General features: G+C 40.4%; 1 protein-coding gene across 2 annotated transcripts in view; it reads right to left on the bottom strand.

Moving 5' to 3' along the window:
- TIAM1 (T-cell lymphoma invasion and metastasis 1) overlaps positions 1-19,637 on the bottom strand; it is a 177,461-nt gene that overhangs the window by 39,365 nt on the left and 118,459 nt on the right. For both annotated transcript variants that reach the window (XM_006886757.1, XM_006886758.1), the window contains one exon: positions 3,422-3,601. In XM_006886757.1, coding sequence (XP_006886819.1) covers positions 3,422-3,601 — 180 coding nt within the window. The remainder of the gene's footprint in view (positions 1-3,421; positions 3,602-19,637) is intronic.

Raw genomic sequence — 19,637 nt, 5'->3', positions numbered from 1 at the left:
AAAGTGAACATAACTAGAGACACAAAAGACCTGTACCAAGAAAACTACAGAATATTTCTTCAAGACAGAACTAAAGAAATAGAAAAATGTGCCCTGTTCATCGTGAAAATTATAATCCTACCAAAAGTAGTCTACATGTTCAATGCAATCCCAATCTAAATACCAAATTCATTTTTCAAGCAGAACAGAAAGGAAATTGCCAAGTTTATATGCACAGGAAAGTGATCCTGAATAAGCAAAGCACTTTTGAAGAACTTTTTGAAAATCAGGTGGGAAGCATAGCACTTTTTCACCACAGGACCTACTATACAGTTGGCAGTAACCGAAACAGCCTGGTACTTGTACAATGACAGACACATAGACCAATGGAACAGAATTGAGAACCCAGAAATGGACTCAGTTATACTCAACCAATACTCGACAAGGAAATCAAATGTATCAAATGGGGAAATTAGAACCTCTTCAACAAATGGTGCTGGCAAAATTGAACTGCTGCCTGGAGAAGGCTGAAATGGGATTCACATTTCAACTCATACACAAATATCAACTCAAGGTGGATTAGAGCCCTGAGAGTAAAGCCTCAAACCATAAAGTTCATGAGAGACAAACTGGGATCAAGCACAGAAAGCCTAGTCTATGGTATTAATAGACTCTCAAATACAGCCTGAAATGCACAATCTGGACAGGAAAAAAATTGATGAATGGGACCTTACTATATTCACACAATAGAATACTACATTGCATCGAAAAACAAGGAATTCATGAAATATTATTCAAAATGGGTGACCCTGTAGGACATTATGCTGAGTGAAATATCTCAATCAGTAAAGGACAAATACTGCATAGTGCCACTGTTGTAAAATGGGGCGGCCATCAGGGTTGGGGAGAGACTGAGAGCGATGGGACAAATTATGTATACTGCACTGAAACAGATGAGGGAGAACACTGTTTAAAGGGGATACATGATTAAGTATTATTGCCATGACAGGAGTCCAGAATGAAGGCTGCATAGTGGAGTGGACTAGGGGGAGGGATTGTATAACAATGAAAGAATTTTTCTTTTACTTTTCAAAGAGCAGAGCAAACTGGGAGGGAGGTTGGGCAGGGAGACAAGTGCAACAATGAATGAATGGAAATCCAAAGTCTCTGTAAATTCTCATTAAAATTAATAGTAATAAAAAAGGGGAAGCAAAGATTAAATCCCGCTGTGCATCAAAAACATTTCTCAATAGATCAAAAAGAAAACCCGGGGGAAAAAAACATTTGGCAACACCATCTCAGACACGGGTCTCATATCAAAAGTTTACTGAATTCACTTAGGGATGGGTAAAGGAAAGAGGAAAGATATGCTGTTAAAAACAATGTATACAAATTTTATAAGTAAAATAGGATAAAATAAAATACACAAACCTAACAACAACAACAAACCAAACAAACCTTGTGATACTGCCTCATGAACAACAAAATAGATACAGCCCATGGGCCAGTCAATTCTGCACCATGGACTATCCAAAAAAAGAAAGAAATCGTCCCGAAATAAGTATAGCCAGAAGGCTTTTTATGAGTGAAAATGCTGAGACTTCACCTTCACATACTTTAGGTGTGTTCTTTGGAGAAAGACATCAAGCTTAGAAAAGGAAGGGGTTCAGTGAATAAAAGGAAAACTTCTCAGAGGGTTGTGTGACATAGTAGATTCAACAGGGGGCGCAAATGTAGCAGGGATTGTGAAGGTGCGGGCACAGGCTGCTGATCTGTCTGACACAATGTGGTTATCGGTCAGAACCAACTGGAAGCACCTTAACAAAAACAGTTTTGGTTGCTCGTGGGAATTTTTAAGTCTCCTTGCTAAGTTGTCTTTAGTAGCAACATAGATACGTTCTTGGAGAAATATCTCAATCTTTTGTACACAGATTTTAGAACAAATCTTATTTCCAAAATGGAGGGAGGGGAGCTTATGGTATCTGGTAGGGCCTCCACGAGAAAAAAGACTGATAGCACAATTACAAAATGGGCAAAAGATGTGGAAAGAATTTTCACAGAGGAAGGTATTCGGATGGCCAATACATTCATTAAGAAATGCTCAAAGTCACTGGCAATAAGAGAGATGCAAATCAAACCCACAATGAGAGACCATCTCACTCCAGTAGTAGTGCCAAAGTTTAACAGGACAATAAGTGATAAATTTTGGAGAGGATGTGAAGAGATAGGAAATCTTAAACATTGTTCGTGGGACTGTAAAATGATACAACCAATCTGTAAGGCAGTATAGTGTATCCTCAGAAAGCTGAGCATAGACATTCCATATGACCCAGCTATTCTACTGCTTGGAATATACCCTAAGAAAATGAGAACTGAGGCACAAATAGAGACTTACACACTAAAGTCCATAGCAAGTACTATTCACCATTGCCTGAACATGGAAACAGCCAAATTGTTCAACCACATTGAATAGATTAGGAAATCATGGTACATTTATACAATGGAATACTATGCAGCAAGCAGAAACAATGATTTTTTTAAAATACTAACTAAATTGGGAGGGACTAGAGAGCATTACACTAAGTGAATCAAGTGTCCCGTAAGGACAAATACTGTATAAGACCATTTTTGTAGAATATACATGAAGATCCAAGGGATGGGGAAGGTGGGAGCAGAGAGGTGAGAATAGGTGGAGAATGAGAGGTGTGGTGGTTGGTTAATCAAATGTTTGCAAATTTGATGGGTGGAGGGAAATGGGGCTAAAGGAAATGGGAAAGGTCTGGTATGAAAAACAATGTATATGAACTTTGTAAGTGAACCCGTATAAAAGAAAAATGTTATTTATTTTAAAAAATATATATCTTTATAAATATGTATATATAAACAGACTAAAGTGCTCCTGATACAGGCCATGGCCTGTGCAATCACTTGCTATGCATCAGAGAGCTGGGCAATGACTAGTTTTGATAGAAGGAAAATTGATGCCTTTGAGCTGTGGTGCTGGAGAAGAGTATTATGGCTTGTTAAGAAAACGAACAGGTTTGTCTCAAAGAGGTTTCAACCAGGCTGCTCCTCAGAGACAAGAATTCGGAAGCTTTGTATGACATACTTTGGACATGTTGCAAAGAGGGACCAGTCCTTGGAGAGGGACATCATGTTTGGGAGTGTGGAGGGACAGCGCAGGAGGGGAAGACCCTCTATGAGGTGGATTGATTCAGTGACTGGGTAATGGGAGTAGGTGTGTCGGAGACAGTGAGATTAGCACAACATATAGCAGGTTTTAGGGCTGTTGTACATAGGGACATTATGAGTTGCAGGTGACTCGATGGTATGTAACAACATACATAGTACTGGCATATATAATTCATATATATATATGAATGAATGAATAAGCTATATCCCTTAGGAGACGAGAACACACGGCAACAGGAGTAAGGTGTACCTTGACGTAGGTGCGCTCCGTCTCTAGGAGCTCGCAGATGACCTTGCGAAGCTTATCAGCATCGGTGAGCTGTCTCATGGTGGCCAGCTGAGGCCCCGTGGAGTCCTGAGGCGAAGGGCTCTGGTCAGAGGAGCTCATCTCATGTAGGCTGCGGCAGAAAGCGGCCACCTGCTCCGTACTCTGCACAGATTAAAAGGCAAGGCAGATGCTGTGAGTCCTGATTAAAGGGCCTTTCTCAACACCTGTCTCTCCCGAATATGCTCATCCTAGTTAACAAGCCATCACAGAAGAATCATAACTCATGTGTTCTCAATTGCTTCATATATTGGATGCTCATAAAATGCTCAAAACCACCATAATAATAGCACCTTTACCAATGGCTCTCAAGCCAATAACGATACATAGTGAACGTGTGACAGCAGAACTGTGCTCCCCAGGATTTTCAGTGGCTAATTTTATAGAATGTCATCACCAAGTCTTCCTTTGAAGGTTCCTCTGGGCAGATGCGAACCTTCAATCTTTCAGTTAGCTGAGTATGTGAACCATTTGAATGACACTGACAATCCATAATAATGATAATTAATAATAATAATAGCAGTATTTACTGAAATTCTGAATACCAGATACTAAATCTGGTCTGAGGTGCTTAATCTCCCACTATATATGGTGAAGAAAGGCTATTATCATTTCCAATTAGCAGCCAAGAAAATGGAGATTCAGAAAGGTTAAGTAACACATCCATGATTACAGAGCTAGTAAGTGGCCGAGCTGGGATCTGGATGTGAAACTTTGCCTCCAGAGACTATATAACCAGAACAATAGGTTATGAGTGAGATGGAGACACAGGGAAGCAAGTTCATTTTCTACAAATAATTGGCTTAATCATCAAGCTCAGTCCATTCAGGGCATTTGGTACATTATCTGCTACACTTTGCAATGCTGGAGACCCTTTCACAGGTACAAGTCTTTCAGTTTCTGCTAAAAATTGTTACTGAAGTATTTTCATAAACAAAGACATACAACCATTAAAAGAAAAATCTTATTCAGCCAGAAAGAGAAACGGTATTGTGATACATGCTACAAAAAGAAAGAATTTGAAAAACCATCATGCTGGGTGAAGGAAGCTCACTGCCATCAATTTGGAACCAACTCAGTTGATCATTCAGCAGGTTTTGAGAGGCTGTAAACTGTACCACTTTTCCCCATGGAGTAGCTGCTAGATTTGAACCATCCATCTTTGGGTTGGCAGCACAACTTCCTTACCCACTGGGCCACCAGAGTTCCCAGAGTGAAGTCGGTAACAAAAGCACAAATTATTATATGATACCAATCATATTAGTCTAGGTAAATGTACAAAGATGAAAGTTTATCTCTTATCTTAGACAAGTGGAAGAGAGAAATTGAGAACTGTTGCTTTAGGGATTTGGGGTTTCTATAGAGGTGATAAAAAAACTGGAAACTAACAGATGCCCAAAGTAGTAAATGTAACTAAATTATACATTTAAAATAGCTGAAAGGCCAAACGCTTTTAGTATATACATTTTTATAATGAGAAATTTTAAAAAATAAACATACAACTAAAAACCTACCAAACAATAAAGAACTTTCTCAAGGACAGGAATGAGAATAAGAATGAATGAATAAGGTAAGTTGGGCCCTGAACTTAACCTCAAGCATTTTTACTTCCAACTGACCTCTCCTGGATGATTCAGGTAAGGATTAGAAAGGCTGAGGAATATTTTGTCACATCTTTTAAAACTTAGGCTCCTAAGATTCCAAATTCTAACTTTCCAAGTGATGAAAACAGTTCTTTAAAATTATACCAGCCATTCTTCACCCTGACAGGATACTGAGCTAATCAGGGAGCTTGAAATCATCCCAGTCTCTGATCAACACCCAGACCAATTCAGTCAGCATGTCTGGGGGTGGTGCAGGCGCCAATACTCTTTAGCAAGGCTTTGAACCAGTTTAATTCACTTTAACATCCAAAAGAACTTACATTTCTACTGCAATATACTGAATTAGAACCATTCTAACAAGATTTCTAGATGTATTGTTATGGACCCATAAGAATCATCTAGGAATCTGTAAAGGTCATATGGGGATTCTAGGTTGGGAGCCCTGGAAAAGGAGACTTGGAAGAGGCTGAGTAAACTATAACAAGAGCATAATATGAGGAACTGTGTTATTATCACAAGAGTGGAGAGCAACACATATTCAAAGTGATACAAACTGTGCTGCAATCCCCAAGGCACACAGTTCAAGGCCACCAGTTGCTCAGCAGGAGGACTGGCAATCTCCTCTCATGCGATTAACTGTCTCAGAAAACCCACGGGAGGGCCAGCTATGGGTTGGTTCTGACTCAGTGGTCCACAACAACAATAATAATAACTCTAGTCTTAAATATTAAGGAGAATTACAAGTTGAGGTATTAACCAAAAGGCTGGAATTTTGAATCGGCCATTCTCCGTACAGGAGAAAGATAAGGCACTTCTCTAGTATAACAATTACAGCCTCAGAAGTATAATGAAGGGTGGAGATGAGTCAGAATCCCGGTGAGAGTGGTCACTCTTCAGGGTTCTCTAAGCAATGTTTTTCAGACACAATACATTCTCAAGGTATGCTGATACAGGTGTCCACTTAGTGAAGCTCATACAGTGGGGTGAATTGTGTGGTAAGTGACCTGCATATAAAAGGTATTTTAAAAATATTCTTTTTAACAAAAGCTTGGTTTAGTAGAAATACACTTGGTAATTTATTAGTTACGTTAGGATTTTACTAACTCAAAGTTATCCTTCACTATATAGACAAAGACATCTTTGTCTTAAAAAGAAACATTCAATTGAACAAAAATGTTTGCACATCCTGTAGATGATCTGATGGAAACTGTAAGCACGTATATATAATAAAGTGTATAAAGGTATGTAACAGTCATGATAGGAATGGAGGGGGGAGCCCTCACCAAAATGAAAATTCCACCGACAAGGCTGACAGCTGACCACTAAAAAACAACTACCTACCGAGACCCCTATCTTTTCCCAAATTCTCCTAAATTTCTCTGAAAAGACATTTGGCAAAGCCAACTAATACACCAAATATATAACTGGTACCTTCATTTACCGAAAGCTTTTCTAGATGCCCCAGTTGCAGCCATAGTTGTCTGTCCTTCATACATGAATACAAATTTATGTCAAAGCTACTACTCATGAGAAACAGACCCACCATCACAGTCTCATTAAAGGCACAGAAAAGCTCCCTGCAGTTTTATAATTCCATGAATGGAATGCATAAATATTGACATATGAGGCTTTGGTGAAATGAGGAGGATTGGCTTGGGACATTTTGAGTCACACAATCACACGATCTGATCTACTACACTAGAGATGCAATGAATCAGATCAACTACACCTGTGGAAGGAATCGCTGGAGAAGCTCAGTATCAGCTGTGGAAATGAGGCCAGGGGCTGATTGTGGAACAGAACACCAACTACTCATACGCAAGTTCAAACTAAAGCTAAAGAAAATAAAATGTAATCCACAGAAACAAAATTTTACCTTGGGTCTAACCTACCTGGATTTAAAAATCACCTCAGCAACAGGTTTGAAGCCTGAATGCTAATGTACGAAGACCAGATAAGCTTTGAAAGAATATCAAGAATGTCATTCATGAAGAAAGCACGACGTCATTGTAAAGACAGAAGAGGAAGAAAAAACCAAGATGGATGTCAGTAAAGACTCTGGGTATTGACTAGAGTACTGAGAAGCCAAAGCAAAGAGAAGGAATCAGGAAATTAAGGAGCTGAACAGAAGATTTCAAAGGTCAGCTCGAAAAGACAAAGCAAAGTATTAAAATGAAATGTGCAAAGAGTTGGAAAACCAAAAGGGCCAAACTTGCTCAACATTTCTTAAGCTGAGAGAACTGAAGAACAAATTCAAGCCTCAAGTTGCAATATTTAAGGATGCTAGGGGCAGAATACTGAATGATCCAGGAAGCATCAAAAGATGGAAGGAGTACACAGAGTCACTGTAAGAAAAAGAAATGGCTGTCACAGAAGAATTTCAAAAACAGCATATGATTAAGAGGCAATGGTGACGAAAGAGGAAGTTCAAGCTGACCTGATAGAGTTGGCAATGAAAAAGGCCTCAGGAATTGATGGGAGACCAACTGATATTTCAACAGATAGATGCTGCCCTGGACATGCTCACCAACTTGTGCCAAGAAATCTGGAGGACAAACTACCTGGTGAACTGACTGGAAGAAATCTACATTTGTTCCTATTACAAAAAAGAGTGTGAAAATTATCAAATAATATAATTGATATCATATGCAAGTAAAATCCTGCTGAAGATTATTAAAAAAATGATTGGAACAGTAAATCAACAGAGCACTATGAGAAATACAGGCTGGGTTTAGAAGAGACTGTGGCACCAGAGACGTTATCACCAACGTCAGATGCATCTTGGCTGAAAGCTATGGGTACTAGAGGAATGCTTATCTGTGTTTCATTGACTATACAAAAAATTTGACTGTGTAGATCACAACAAATTATGGTTAATCCTGAGAAAAACTAGAATCCCAGAACACTTACTCGATTGTGCTTCATATGAAACCTGTATTTGGACCAGGAAGCAGTCCTCAGAACAGCAAGTAAACACTGCATTGTTCAAAATCAGGAAAAGAGTGCATCAGGGGTGGATCCTGTCTCCACACCTTTTCAATCTGTATGCAGAACAGATCATTCGGGAGGCTGGACTTTATGAGTAGCATCTGGATTGGAGGAAGACTCACCAACAACCTATGTTAGTTAGGTAGATGACACAACTTTGCTCGCAGAAGCTGGGGAAGACCTGAAGCATTTGCTGCAGGTCAAGGACTGTAGGCTTTAGTATGGATTGAAGCTCAACATCAAGACAAAGATTCTCACCACTGGGCCAACAGGCAGCACCATGACAGATGGAGAAGAGGTTGTTAACTTCAGCTTGTTCAGCTCCATAATCAACACTCTTGGTACCAGCAGCCAAGAAATCAAAAGATGAATTACTCTGAGGAAGGCTGCTGTCAGAGACCTCTCTCTAAGTTCTGAAGAGCAACAAAGTCAGTTTGGAGACTAAGGTATGCCTGATTCAGGCCAGGTTCCTCAAAATTACTTGTTATGACAGAAGAAGAATTGATGTGTTTGAGTTGTGGTGCTGGAGATGAGTATTCAATATACCATGGACTGCTAGGAGAAGAAACAGGTTCATCCTAGAGAGGGTCAAACCAGGCTGCTCCTTGGAGGCAAGGATTTTGAAGCTCCATTTCACATACTTAGAGCATGTGGCTAGGAAGGACCAGTCCCTGGTGAAAGACATCATGTTTGTAAGGTTATAGGGACAGCACAGGAGAGGAGGGATAGAACAGGAGAGGAAAACCCTGGTTTAGATGGATTGACACAGTAACTGGATAAAGGGGATAGGTGTGTTGGAGTCAAGCAAGACTGGCTCAGAATAGAGCAGGGTTCATAGCTGTGCACTGCAGGTGACTTGATGGCATGTAACGACAAAAACATGAGTTATCCAAATGAAATCCAGTGTGAATAACCTTGGGACAGCAAAATATATCAAAGGTAGGAAATTACAAAAGATATCTTCCTTTATACGCACAACCAAGGCTACCTCATTCACAACTACATCCAGCAATAAGAATGAAAAGTATGGGATAAAGGTTCAGAGTTTTCACTCACTCTTTTTGTACCATAAATACTTTGAGATTTCTACTTTTAAAAGTGTCAATAAGGTTCTGGATTTAAACTCACTATCTGCCAAGTCTGGTATCTTTAGTTTTAAGCAGGCCCTTGGGAATACTCAGGACAGTGGGATGTGGGCTAGGGCTTTTAGTGTTCAAGACACAGCTGTCTCCTGCCCATCCTTCCCTCAACAGCACAGGCAGCTCACCTTTCTCCTCTCTCACCACTCACCAACTCCTAGAAAAGCCCAGGATTATTTTAGGAAATGCCATTAGCATCCCTGAACACATCTAGAAATTCCCCAGGGTCATTTTTTGACACTGCAGTGCCGTAGGCTTTCCTTATCAGACACAGTCAGAAAGGCAGGATGGATTTAGCCAGGTGGTCTCTGAGGTCAAGCAGACAGCCAAAGACACTCCTTCACAGGCAGTCCTGTTGTGATTTAAGGTATAAACTCTCAGATGCTCAGAAGGAATGAGTCCAAAGGGACATAAATTCTTCACTATCAATTATGTCATTTAATTAAGAATAACAAAAAATGCTCCCACAGAAATGGAATTTTTATAATGTATTGCTGTTGTGTGGCTTTGAGTCAGAACTGATCCATAGCTGACCCTCCAGCACATTTTCAGAGGCGGTGTAATCACATGGCAGGAGATTGCCCATCCTTCTCCCACAGAGCAGCTAGTGAGCCACATGCTTTCAGGAGTGTAGTGCAGCTTCTTACCACTAGGCCATCAGAGACCCCTAAAATGCATAGACTCATTATCTAAGGATGTTATTTATGAAGCTTTTAATAAAATTTTTAATGTGTTCTGGTGGCATAGCGCATTACATGTTGTGATGCCAACCAAGAGATGTGTAGTTCAAATCCATCAGCCCACTCACAGGAAAAAAATGAACAATCTCCTTCCTTAAAGACGTACAGTCTCAGAAATCTGAAGGAGGGTCACTATGTACAGGAATCAACTTGACAACAGGATATGAAGAAAAGTTTTTGTTTAGAAAAAAAGGAAAAGAATGCCACCAAGTTTGAGAATTTTACTTTACTAAACTAATGTCAATTTAGTAATTATTTAATAAACTATTACTGAGGAGCAATGATGTCAGTTTGAGGACTAAGGTGTGTCTGATTCAGGCCCCAGACTTTTTTATCACTTGCTTTGCCTCTGAAAGCTGGACAATAAAAATGACAAAAGAAGTGATGCCTTTGGACTATGGTTCTGGAGAAAAATAGCGGGTATCCCATGGACTGTCAAAAACCCAGATATTAGGGGAGTTCTGGTGGCCTAGTGGAAAGGAGCTGCAACTACAATCCCAGAGGCGCACGGTTCTAATCCACCAGATGCTCTGCCGGGGAAGGAGGAACAGTCTCCTCCTGTACCAGTCAGATCTAATTTGACGGTACACTCACATAAAAATAATAAAGTTAAAAAAAATAATTTATAAAAAAACCCAGATATATCTTGGAGAAAGTGGAGCCAGAAAGAATGACAAAGATTCATCTCATATACTTTGGTCATGTTGCTAGGAGAGGCTATTCCTTGGAGAGGGACATGATACTTGGAAAGGTGAATTAAAGAAAGGAAGACCCTCAAAAGGTGAACTAACATAGTGTCTGCAACAATGGGCTTGAGTGTGTCAGAGATTATGAAAAAAGGCTCAGGATAGGACAAGGTTCAGATCTGTCATTTTATAGGGCTGCTGTTGTTGTTATGTGCCGTCGAGTCATTTGTGACTCATAGCGACCCTATATACAACAGCCCTAAACCTGGCTCTATCCTGTGCCAATCGCATTGCCTCTGACACACCCATCCCGATTACCCCAGTCACTGAATCAATCCACCTAATGGAGGGTCTTCCCCTCCTGCACTGTCCCTCTACCCTACCAAGCATGATGTCCCTCTCCAAGGACCTGTCTCTCCTTACAACATGTCCAAAGTATGTCAGACGAAGCCTCAGAATCCTTGCCTCCAAGGAGTAGCCTGGTTTAACCCTCTCCAGGATGGATCTGTTTGTTTTCTTGGCAATCCACGGTACATTCAATACTCTTCTCCAGCACCACAGCTCAAAGGCATCAATTCTCCTTCTGTCCTCCCTAGTCATTGTCCAGCTCTCTGATGCAAAACAAGTGATTGCAAAGACCATGGCCTGTATCAGGCACACCTTAGTCTCCAGAGAGACACTGTTGCTCTTGAGTACTTTAGAGAGGTCCCTAACTGCAGACTTTCCCATCGCAACACGTTTTTTTATTTCCTGGCTGCTGGTGCCAAGAGTGTTGACCATGGAGCCGAGCAAACTGAAGCTGTGAACAATCTCAATCTCTTCACCATCAGCTGAGTCTTACTCAACAGCACCTAACAACAGACATATTATTTCCTGGAAAATTAAAAATTGTAAAGATAATTTGAAGGTTGTATTGTGACCTCTTTAGAACATCTCTAGTCCCTGAGAAGTATAATCTATTAATGAACTTAATAGTAAACTAAAAAGTTGGCAGTTCAAGTCCACCTAGAGGTACCTTACGTATGACCCACTGGTCGTCTTCTGCAAAACCAGCCATTATAAACCCCACAGAGCACAGTTCTACTCTGACATAGAGTTGCCATGACAACTGGTTTTTTAAAAAGACTGCCTTTAATCTACAGATTTTACATACTGTAGCCAAGCTTATAAATCTTCCTCTTGTTTTGCTACAACCAAAGTCCTTCATATCAAAATCCGAAAGCACCTTCTTCAGGCAGCTGAGGCAAGCCCAGGCAAGCAAAAGGAGAGTTCCAAGGCGCCCTGTTCCATCACTGAGTGTTAGGCAGCACTCTGGCCATTCACACCCCAAACACGGAACTGAGAAAGGCAGCTGGAGGGAGAAACTATCAACACATTCCTGAAAGTTAAGCTTTCTGGAACCTGTTGTTGCTTGCAGTTCAGCTGGCCCTATCTCAAGGTGATCATATACACAATTAAATAGAATGGAGCCTGGCCCTGCAGTGGAGCCATGAGCAGCTGTAGATCAAACCATTGTGATCTATAGCGGGTTTTTTGGCTGTTTCTTAGGAATAGATTTCCAGGCCTTTCTTCACAGTCTGTCTTGGGCTGAAAGCTCTATAGGTAGTTGCACTACTAACTCAAGGTGGCACTTCTCCAGAGATTCAAACCCACCAGCAGCTCCCCAGGAGAGAGGCAGGTAATCTCTTCTCATGCGATTTATAGCCTCAGAAAGCCTGATGGTAGCTCAGCTGAATCAACTCTACCTCAATGACACGGAGTTTGATTTTGTATTTTTCTTCCTAGTCTGTCTTAGTCTGGAAGATTCAATGAGAAATGGATGATGATGTGCACTGGCTGGGAATCAACCCTGATCTCCCTTAAGAATTCTACCACTGAGCCACCAGTGCTTTCTCCTGGAGATAAAACAAGTAGCTAGGGACTCCTGTGAGCAAGACGACAGCCTGCAAATCTCTTTCCTTTTGGGTCTGGCAATCAGTCACCCTGGAAACTAAACAGCACTCAAGGGCATTTGAGAACTGCCAGTTTCAAAGTGTGAAAGGGTAACTAACAAAAGCTGGTCCATTGTCAGGATAAAGAATTACCAGACTGACTTAGAGAGGAGAGGACAATTGTAGGAAGAAATGGGCCACCTCTATGGAGGCCAGCATGAAGCACAGTGTTTATAGTATCCCTTTCTTCCTGTGGAAGATGAAAAGAAAGTACAAAAGGGGGGAGGGGGTGCTTTTAAATGCATAGTATCAACTCAAGCTACCCAGCTGTTTAAGCTCTTCCTGTTATGCAACCACTAAAGGCTTTTTCTATCTCTAGAAGAGTTCAGAGTTCTAAAGCTGTCCTTTAACACATCCCACAGATTTAAAAGTAGTTAGAGTGGCCTAAATGCACAACTATATTTAAGCCTTTTTGGAGACAAATAACAAAGCAATGTGCTACATAACTTCAGAGGGCATTACAGATCCTGGTCAGCCTCCCCTTCACCTTTTCAGTCTCCTCTGAACAAATTTCCAAGAAAAATCCAAGTTTATCTGAGTATATCATATATATACACTGTCAATGTTTAATTCTGATTAAATGACAAAATATCTGATATTCCATGCTAGTATTCACAGTCCAAGGTTTCATGTTGATAAATTTTCTCTCACCATGAACCCAGTGAATTTTCCTGATACAAAAGCATCATTTACTATTGGAGCTGGCTGGTTCAACATATACATTAATTGATATTCAACTATTAATATTCTTTCAAGCCTACGTATTGAGATCTCCCACCTTCTCAATAAAGCAAACTGTCAAAAAAGCAGATTTAAGACATTAACACAAGGATCAAGCAGAACACAGCAGCCTTCCAGACTGTTAACTGAACATTCACATTCTGCTCAAGTTGCCAAGCAAACAACCTAAAACACTCACAAAGCAAAAACAAAAGCTTCCAATAACAAAAAGGGGGAAAGCTTAAATAGCACTCAGCACAAAGAATGTTTATTGCATCTTCCTGCCACTTGAGACTAAAGAAGAAAAAAAACGATAAAAAGATTTTATGCAAATTCAACACCATACCAACTACTGACCTCCAAAAGCTATAATCTACTTATACAACAAGGGGACAAACGGGTAAAATACGGGGAAGGGAGACAAGTTTAATTATCATCTTTGGATGTGGAAATAATTCCGCTGCAAAGTCATAACACAAACAGGGCTAGCAAAACAGAATTCAAATGGCAAACGTGCTCACCAGATTAAGTGTCCGATAGATAGAGCCACTGGACTTGTCACTGTTTGCAATCCTGGGCTTGCGCTTGATTCTCCACAGTGCAGACATCATCAGGAATAAATTCTCATGGTAAATCTACCACCTGACATGGTCAGCATAGACACAGAAGTTTCTTAAAATACTCCGAGATCAAGAAAAGCCGTCTAGCTCTGGAGAGAGCATCCTCTCACACAGATGCCTCGGGCTGGCTCTGGTCAGGAAAACCTAGAGGCGCATCTCAGTACGGAAAAGCCAGTGAGGGTGACAAAGATCCCACTATGGACAGGGGCTCATGCTTTGATTTCACCTGGCTAAACAACCAAAGTTCCTGAAAAGGAGAGCCCAAACAGGAAAGATAACAGGGAGGAAACCTCCCCCCACCCTCTAGGGATGAGAGCGGCTCTGCCATGTGGGCCGAGATTGGCTGATTGGCCAGTTCCTGCTCTGCACTGGAATATGCAGCCCAGGCTCATGCAACTTTGAAGACCCTACTTGCTGACTCAGGCACGCCCAAAGAGCAACGTTCTAGAGAGTTTTTCTTTTCACAGATTTCCACTAATGATTTGCTACAAAAGTAGGTATTTCGGAGACAATTAGCAATTGGGCTGATAAAGACAAATGAAGTCTCCCCGCAAAATGAAAATGTTCTGGAAATTATTCTAACCCATTCTGTCACACAGGCAACAAAATCACAGCTGCTGGGGGCCTGGGATGCATGACACTAAGTGCCTGAGATAATTAGCATTCCCTTCTAAAGACAAGAGTTTCTGATTAGAAGCAAGGAAACTAGTAGCAAGTGGTGATGAGGCTCTTTGGAGGCTGTCACCAGAGTCCCCAGAGAAAGACTGCAGCTCACAAAGACAAAGGCTGCCAGACTGCCCTGCACCGTGTGGGTCGAACCCGCCTCGTGGGTGGGACATTCCAGGGCTCCTAGGCTCTACAACAAGTTCCAAATTATTCACTTGCTCCAACCCCCAAGGCTGCAGATAGCAAAACCTGCAGTTTAGCAATATGGAAAAACACCTAAAACTCCCAGCACACATTCTCTTCAGGATTACCAGCAGTCTATAAAATAATTAATTTTAAAAGAACAGCAAAAATATTAAAAGAAAAAAAAATCTTGTATATGGTCTTGGAATTAAAAAAAAATACCTATTTGGGTCAGTCTGTCCTGACCCATTCACAGTCTGTTATGAACGAATAAACCTCAGTTTCTTCCTCAAAAACAAACAAAAAACCTATTTTATCCTTATATTTTTACATCTAACCTGGGAATTTTGGGCATCACTCCTTGTTTATAGAGTTTATAACTTGAAAAATTAATTTTCAGTTTATTCTCAAAGAAGTCACACATTAGTATATGTGTGGGGGATTAACTAAAATCAAGAAAGTGAAGGTGTCTCTTACTCCTACTTTAACCATCAATAAAGGCAAGATAGAATGAAAACACTAAAAGCTTTGGTGGTGGTACTAGGAGCTGTGTCATTAAATGCAAAGGTGCTGCTTCTCTGGCAGTTTGAATCCACCAGAGGCTAAGCAAGAGAAACATGGACCTCTCTTCCTGTGCCGTTTACAACCCCCACACACCCAGAGGAGGGTCCGCTAAGAGTCAGAACTACTTAGAGCTGATCCTCCATTGGGTTTCCAAGGCTGTAAGTCACACGAGAGAGATTACCCATCTTTCTACAAGAGGCCACGGGAAGATTCCTACCCTCTTTGGGTAAATAGCACTTATCTACAGGTAACTCTCTCTAGATTAGGCCATCATTTCTTTTGTTGCTGTTATTGTTTTTAAAACCTGATATTTAATAGCCAATACGCCATTTACTCTCCAGTTGATTTTAATTGACGAACAGCCTACGTATGTCAGAGCAGAACCGTGTCCCACAGGGCTTTCAGCGGCTGATTTTTCATAAATACAACCAAATGTCCGATGTTTCTTCAGAAGTACTTCTGAATAGACTTGAACTTCCAACAGTTTGTACCACTCAGGAACTGCTTCAGTGTCAGTTCCTAAATATCTAGTCAAGGTCAAAGCATGCACAGCAGTTAACAATACAAAGGACTCAGCCAAACTGCCTGGTTTACATCTGATCTTGCCATCACAAAGCTTTGTGATATTATTCAACAGGTAACTTCTCTGGCCCAGTTCCCTAACTAGAAAATAATGGAAATAATAGTCTCTCTCTCTTCCTGAGGTATTGTGGGGTTAAGATTACTTAGTAAAAAACAATGCCCAACATATAGTAAACTGTAGATAAGCATTACTCAATCTCCAAGAGCTATTCACTGACAGTTTTTGCTTTCAAGTATTCTCCACTAGAAATTTAATGTTTTTCAAATACTGTCCAGGAGAAACTGAATTCATCAAAGGCCATTTTAGTTAGTTGAATAATGTCTTTCTTTGAGTGGTGGTGCTTGAGAAGAGTCTTGAATATACCATGGATTGCCAAGAAACCATACAGGTCTGTCTCACATACTTTGGGGGCGTGGCCAAGAGAGACCAGTCTTTAGAGAAGGGCATCATGCTCGTAAGGGTGGAGGGGCAGCGCTGGAGAGGAAGACCCCGGATGAGATGGATTGATACAGTAACTGGGGTTATGGGGATAGGTGTGTTAGAGTCAGTGAGACTGGCTCAGGACAGGGCAAGCTTCTGCACTTTTGGATGTAGGGCTGCTATGAGTCACACGTGACTCAATGGAACATAACAACAACAATGAAACATTGAAAATAAAGATGATGAAATCTGTATAAAATGAAACAAGATATTTTCAAGCACAGCATTACATCAATTTCCAGTTGTTGCTGAATTGATTCGGACTCTTGGTCACTCCAAGGTATTAAAGAGTAGAACAGCCCCACTGGGTTTTCAACAGCTAATTGGAACCACCAACCTCATGGTTAGCAGTTGAGTGCTTGTACTATCCAAGGACTTCACAAAATTTTATTAGAAAATTAAAAAAAAATAAAATCAAATCAGCCCACTGCTGTCAAGTCAATTGTGACTCAGAGTAAACCTCCACCTGGTTTCCACGACTGTAAACCTTAATGGAAGCAGACTGTCTTATCTTTCTTTTGTGGAGCAGTTATCAGGTATGAACCTCTGAAGTTTCAATTTTAAAAACTCCCTCATTGATGCTGATTTGGAATCAACTCATTGCTGACCCTCTAGTAGGTTTTCAGAGGGTGTAAATCACATCGGAAGAGACTGCCATCTTTCTCTCGTGAAGTAGCTGGTAGATTCAAACCATGTGCCTTTGGGTTGGCAGTGCAACTCCCCTACCCACTAACCCCATACATTACATCACCATCAAAGCCAAACCCCCCCTATAGAGTCAATTCAATCCACTTCAACCCTCCATCAGGTTTCTAAGGCTGAAGCAGGAGTGCCATCCACTTCCTAAACAACATGAACTTTGATAAATGTCAATAGTTGTAGAGGGGCTTCAGGCCTTTTGTTCATACTGTCACTATGAGTTGTGCTTGACTCAAAGGAACTCAACAACAACAACAACAAATCTTTATAGAAGTGAACATCATCTTCTTTCTCCAGAGAAGCAGTCCAAAACATCACACGATATATGTCACCAGAGCTCCACTACACTACCAGGGCTCCTTAATTACATGGTAATTCCTAAAGCCCATCTAGCAGAAAGAAATATATACTACTGGGTTGACTGCTCACTATATGAACTTCAACTCAGAGCATCATATAAACTTGTAGTAATTTGAGTAGAAATTATTTCTTCTTTAGAAAGTTCATCAAGTTTTCCATCAGGGACACCAAAGAAGAACATAGCCTCTCTGTGCTTCAGGCCTGTCAGCAGAGTGTCAGGGCTCTGTTCTGTGGAGGAGGACCCATGAAGTCGGAGGACCATACAGAAGCAGTCAGCAAAACCCTAGGGCCTCTTCTGTCCTCTCCTCTGTGATAAATGAGTGTTAAAGACTATACAGGACCTCATGACTAATAAAATTTAAAACAATCCCTCCAAATCAACAAGGTAAAGAGAGCACTGGGCTACTACTACAGCGAGGCAGAAATAATGCAAGTTATAACATATCCAGCTATGAATTTTGGGATACAGGGAAAAAAAGGAGTTGTTTTTTCCTAAATCAAATTAAAAGCTGAGGAATAACACTTTATTTTCTATAGTAAAATAACTTTCTCATTGTATTCCCCTTTCATACCCCAATTACTTTCTGCTTTGAATTTTTTATTGATATCATATGCTTTAATCAATGAAATGCATGCTTGTTCAAGGAATGATTCTGAAATTCTGAAATGAAATAAATTTTTATACATATTATAGAAAGATATATGTCTTCGACTCTGGAAGTAGGCTGTGTGAGACATAAGACATCTTTTTCACCTTTGAGGTACAATTATGTGGAACATGCAAATCTTTCTTGTCTTAGGGTTGGTGGGACACATAGGTCCTTTTGTGTCCTGCACCAAGTTCTACATATTTTTACAAGTGGTACAATTTGGGCACCCAAAAATGTGATACTGTAGGGAATGTGGTGAACACAGAACCCAGAAATCAACTTAAAAGATTTATATCCCAGTAAAAAGAAACAAAATTTTCCAAAAATCATACCTATAAAAAGAATGAATTTGCCTCATACATCCATTTCTTCTGTTTCCACCATTCATAGGTCCTCCGTGGTGACCACATGTATTGGGCTGCCCAGTAAGGCACAGAGGAGGACAACGTGTGTGTGTTCCATTTGTCCATAGATTATGGAAGAGTTAAAAATCATGGTTCTGGAAAGAGAGGTCTGGTTCTCCCCTGAACCCCTCCCCACAAGTGGTTTAAAAGTTACATATGAGCTACATGAATAAAAAGTAACTCCAGGGATTTTTGTTCTTTGACTTACTGGCTTTAAATGAAACATGTTTCCATTCATCTATTTTGTAATTAATAACCAACAACATAAAGCCCTTTAGTCTAAAGATTTCAAATATTAAGTTTAATACCATGCTTAACTTAAAAAGGCACTGAGAATGGCCATCACATGGCAGTGAAAGAGGAACACATATGTGTAAAGGAGCTACTGACAAACAGTAAAACATATGCAGCTCCAAGGAAATTCAATGGGAAAACATGTACACAAAAAAAGAGACTGCATAGAAATATAGGCTTTGAAAAGAAAGGTTGATATAAAAGGTGAATAACGAATTTCCTTTATCAAGATATTTTCCCATAGTTAGGGCATTTGAAAATCCAAGTGCCTTCAAGTCGATTCCCATGCATGATGACCCCGCATGTTTCTGAGCAGAACTGCACCTCAGTGGGTTTCCATGATGGGTCACCCAGACTTCCAACTAGACAACAACAGATGGGTCCAAACTGTCAACCTTTCTATTAGTAACTACTCAATCCAATAATGCAATTCCTTAAATAAACATAAACATCTTGATTTTGCAGCTGTGAAAAACAACGTCATAACTTAAAGTTATATCATTTGCTCAAGGTTAAACAACTAATAAATTAAAAATGCATAAATTATAAAAAATTGTTGTTGGTGCTTTGTGCCACTGAGTCAGAACCATTCATAGCTGACCCTCCAGTGAGCTTTCAGAGCTTGTAAATCTCACAGGAAATTGCTCATCTTTCTCCTGCACAGCAGCTGGGGGATTCCAACCACGCACCTTTGTGTGGGTAGCTGAATTCTTGATCCACGAGGCCACCAGAGTCCCCAACAGATGGGCAGAGGAATCAATATAAATATG

The sequence above is a fragment of the Elephantulus edwardii genome, unplaced genomic scaffold, assembly GCF_000299155.1.
Source record: "Elephantulus edwardii isolate Elephantulus edwardi_28Jun2011 unplaced genomic scaffold, EleEdw1.0 scaffold00051, whole genome shotgun sequence".
NCBI classification, from domain to species: Eukaryota; Metazoa; Chordata; class Mammalia; order Macroscelidea; family Macroscelididae; genus Elephantulus; species Elephantulus edwardii.
This window is presented reverse-complemented; position numbering and strand designations above follow the sequence as displayed.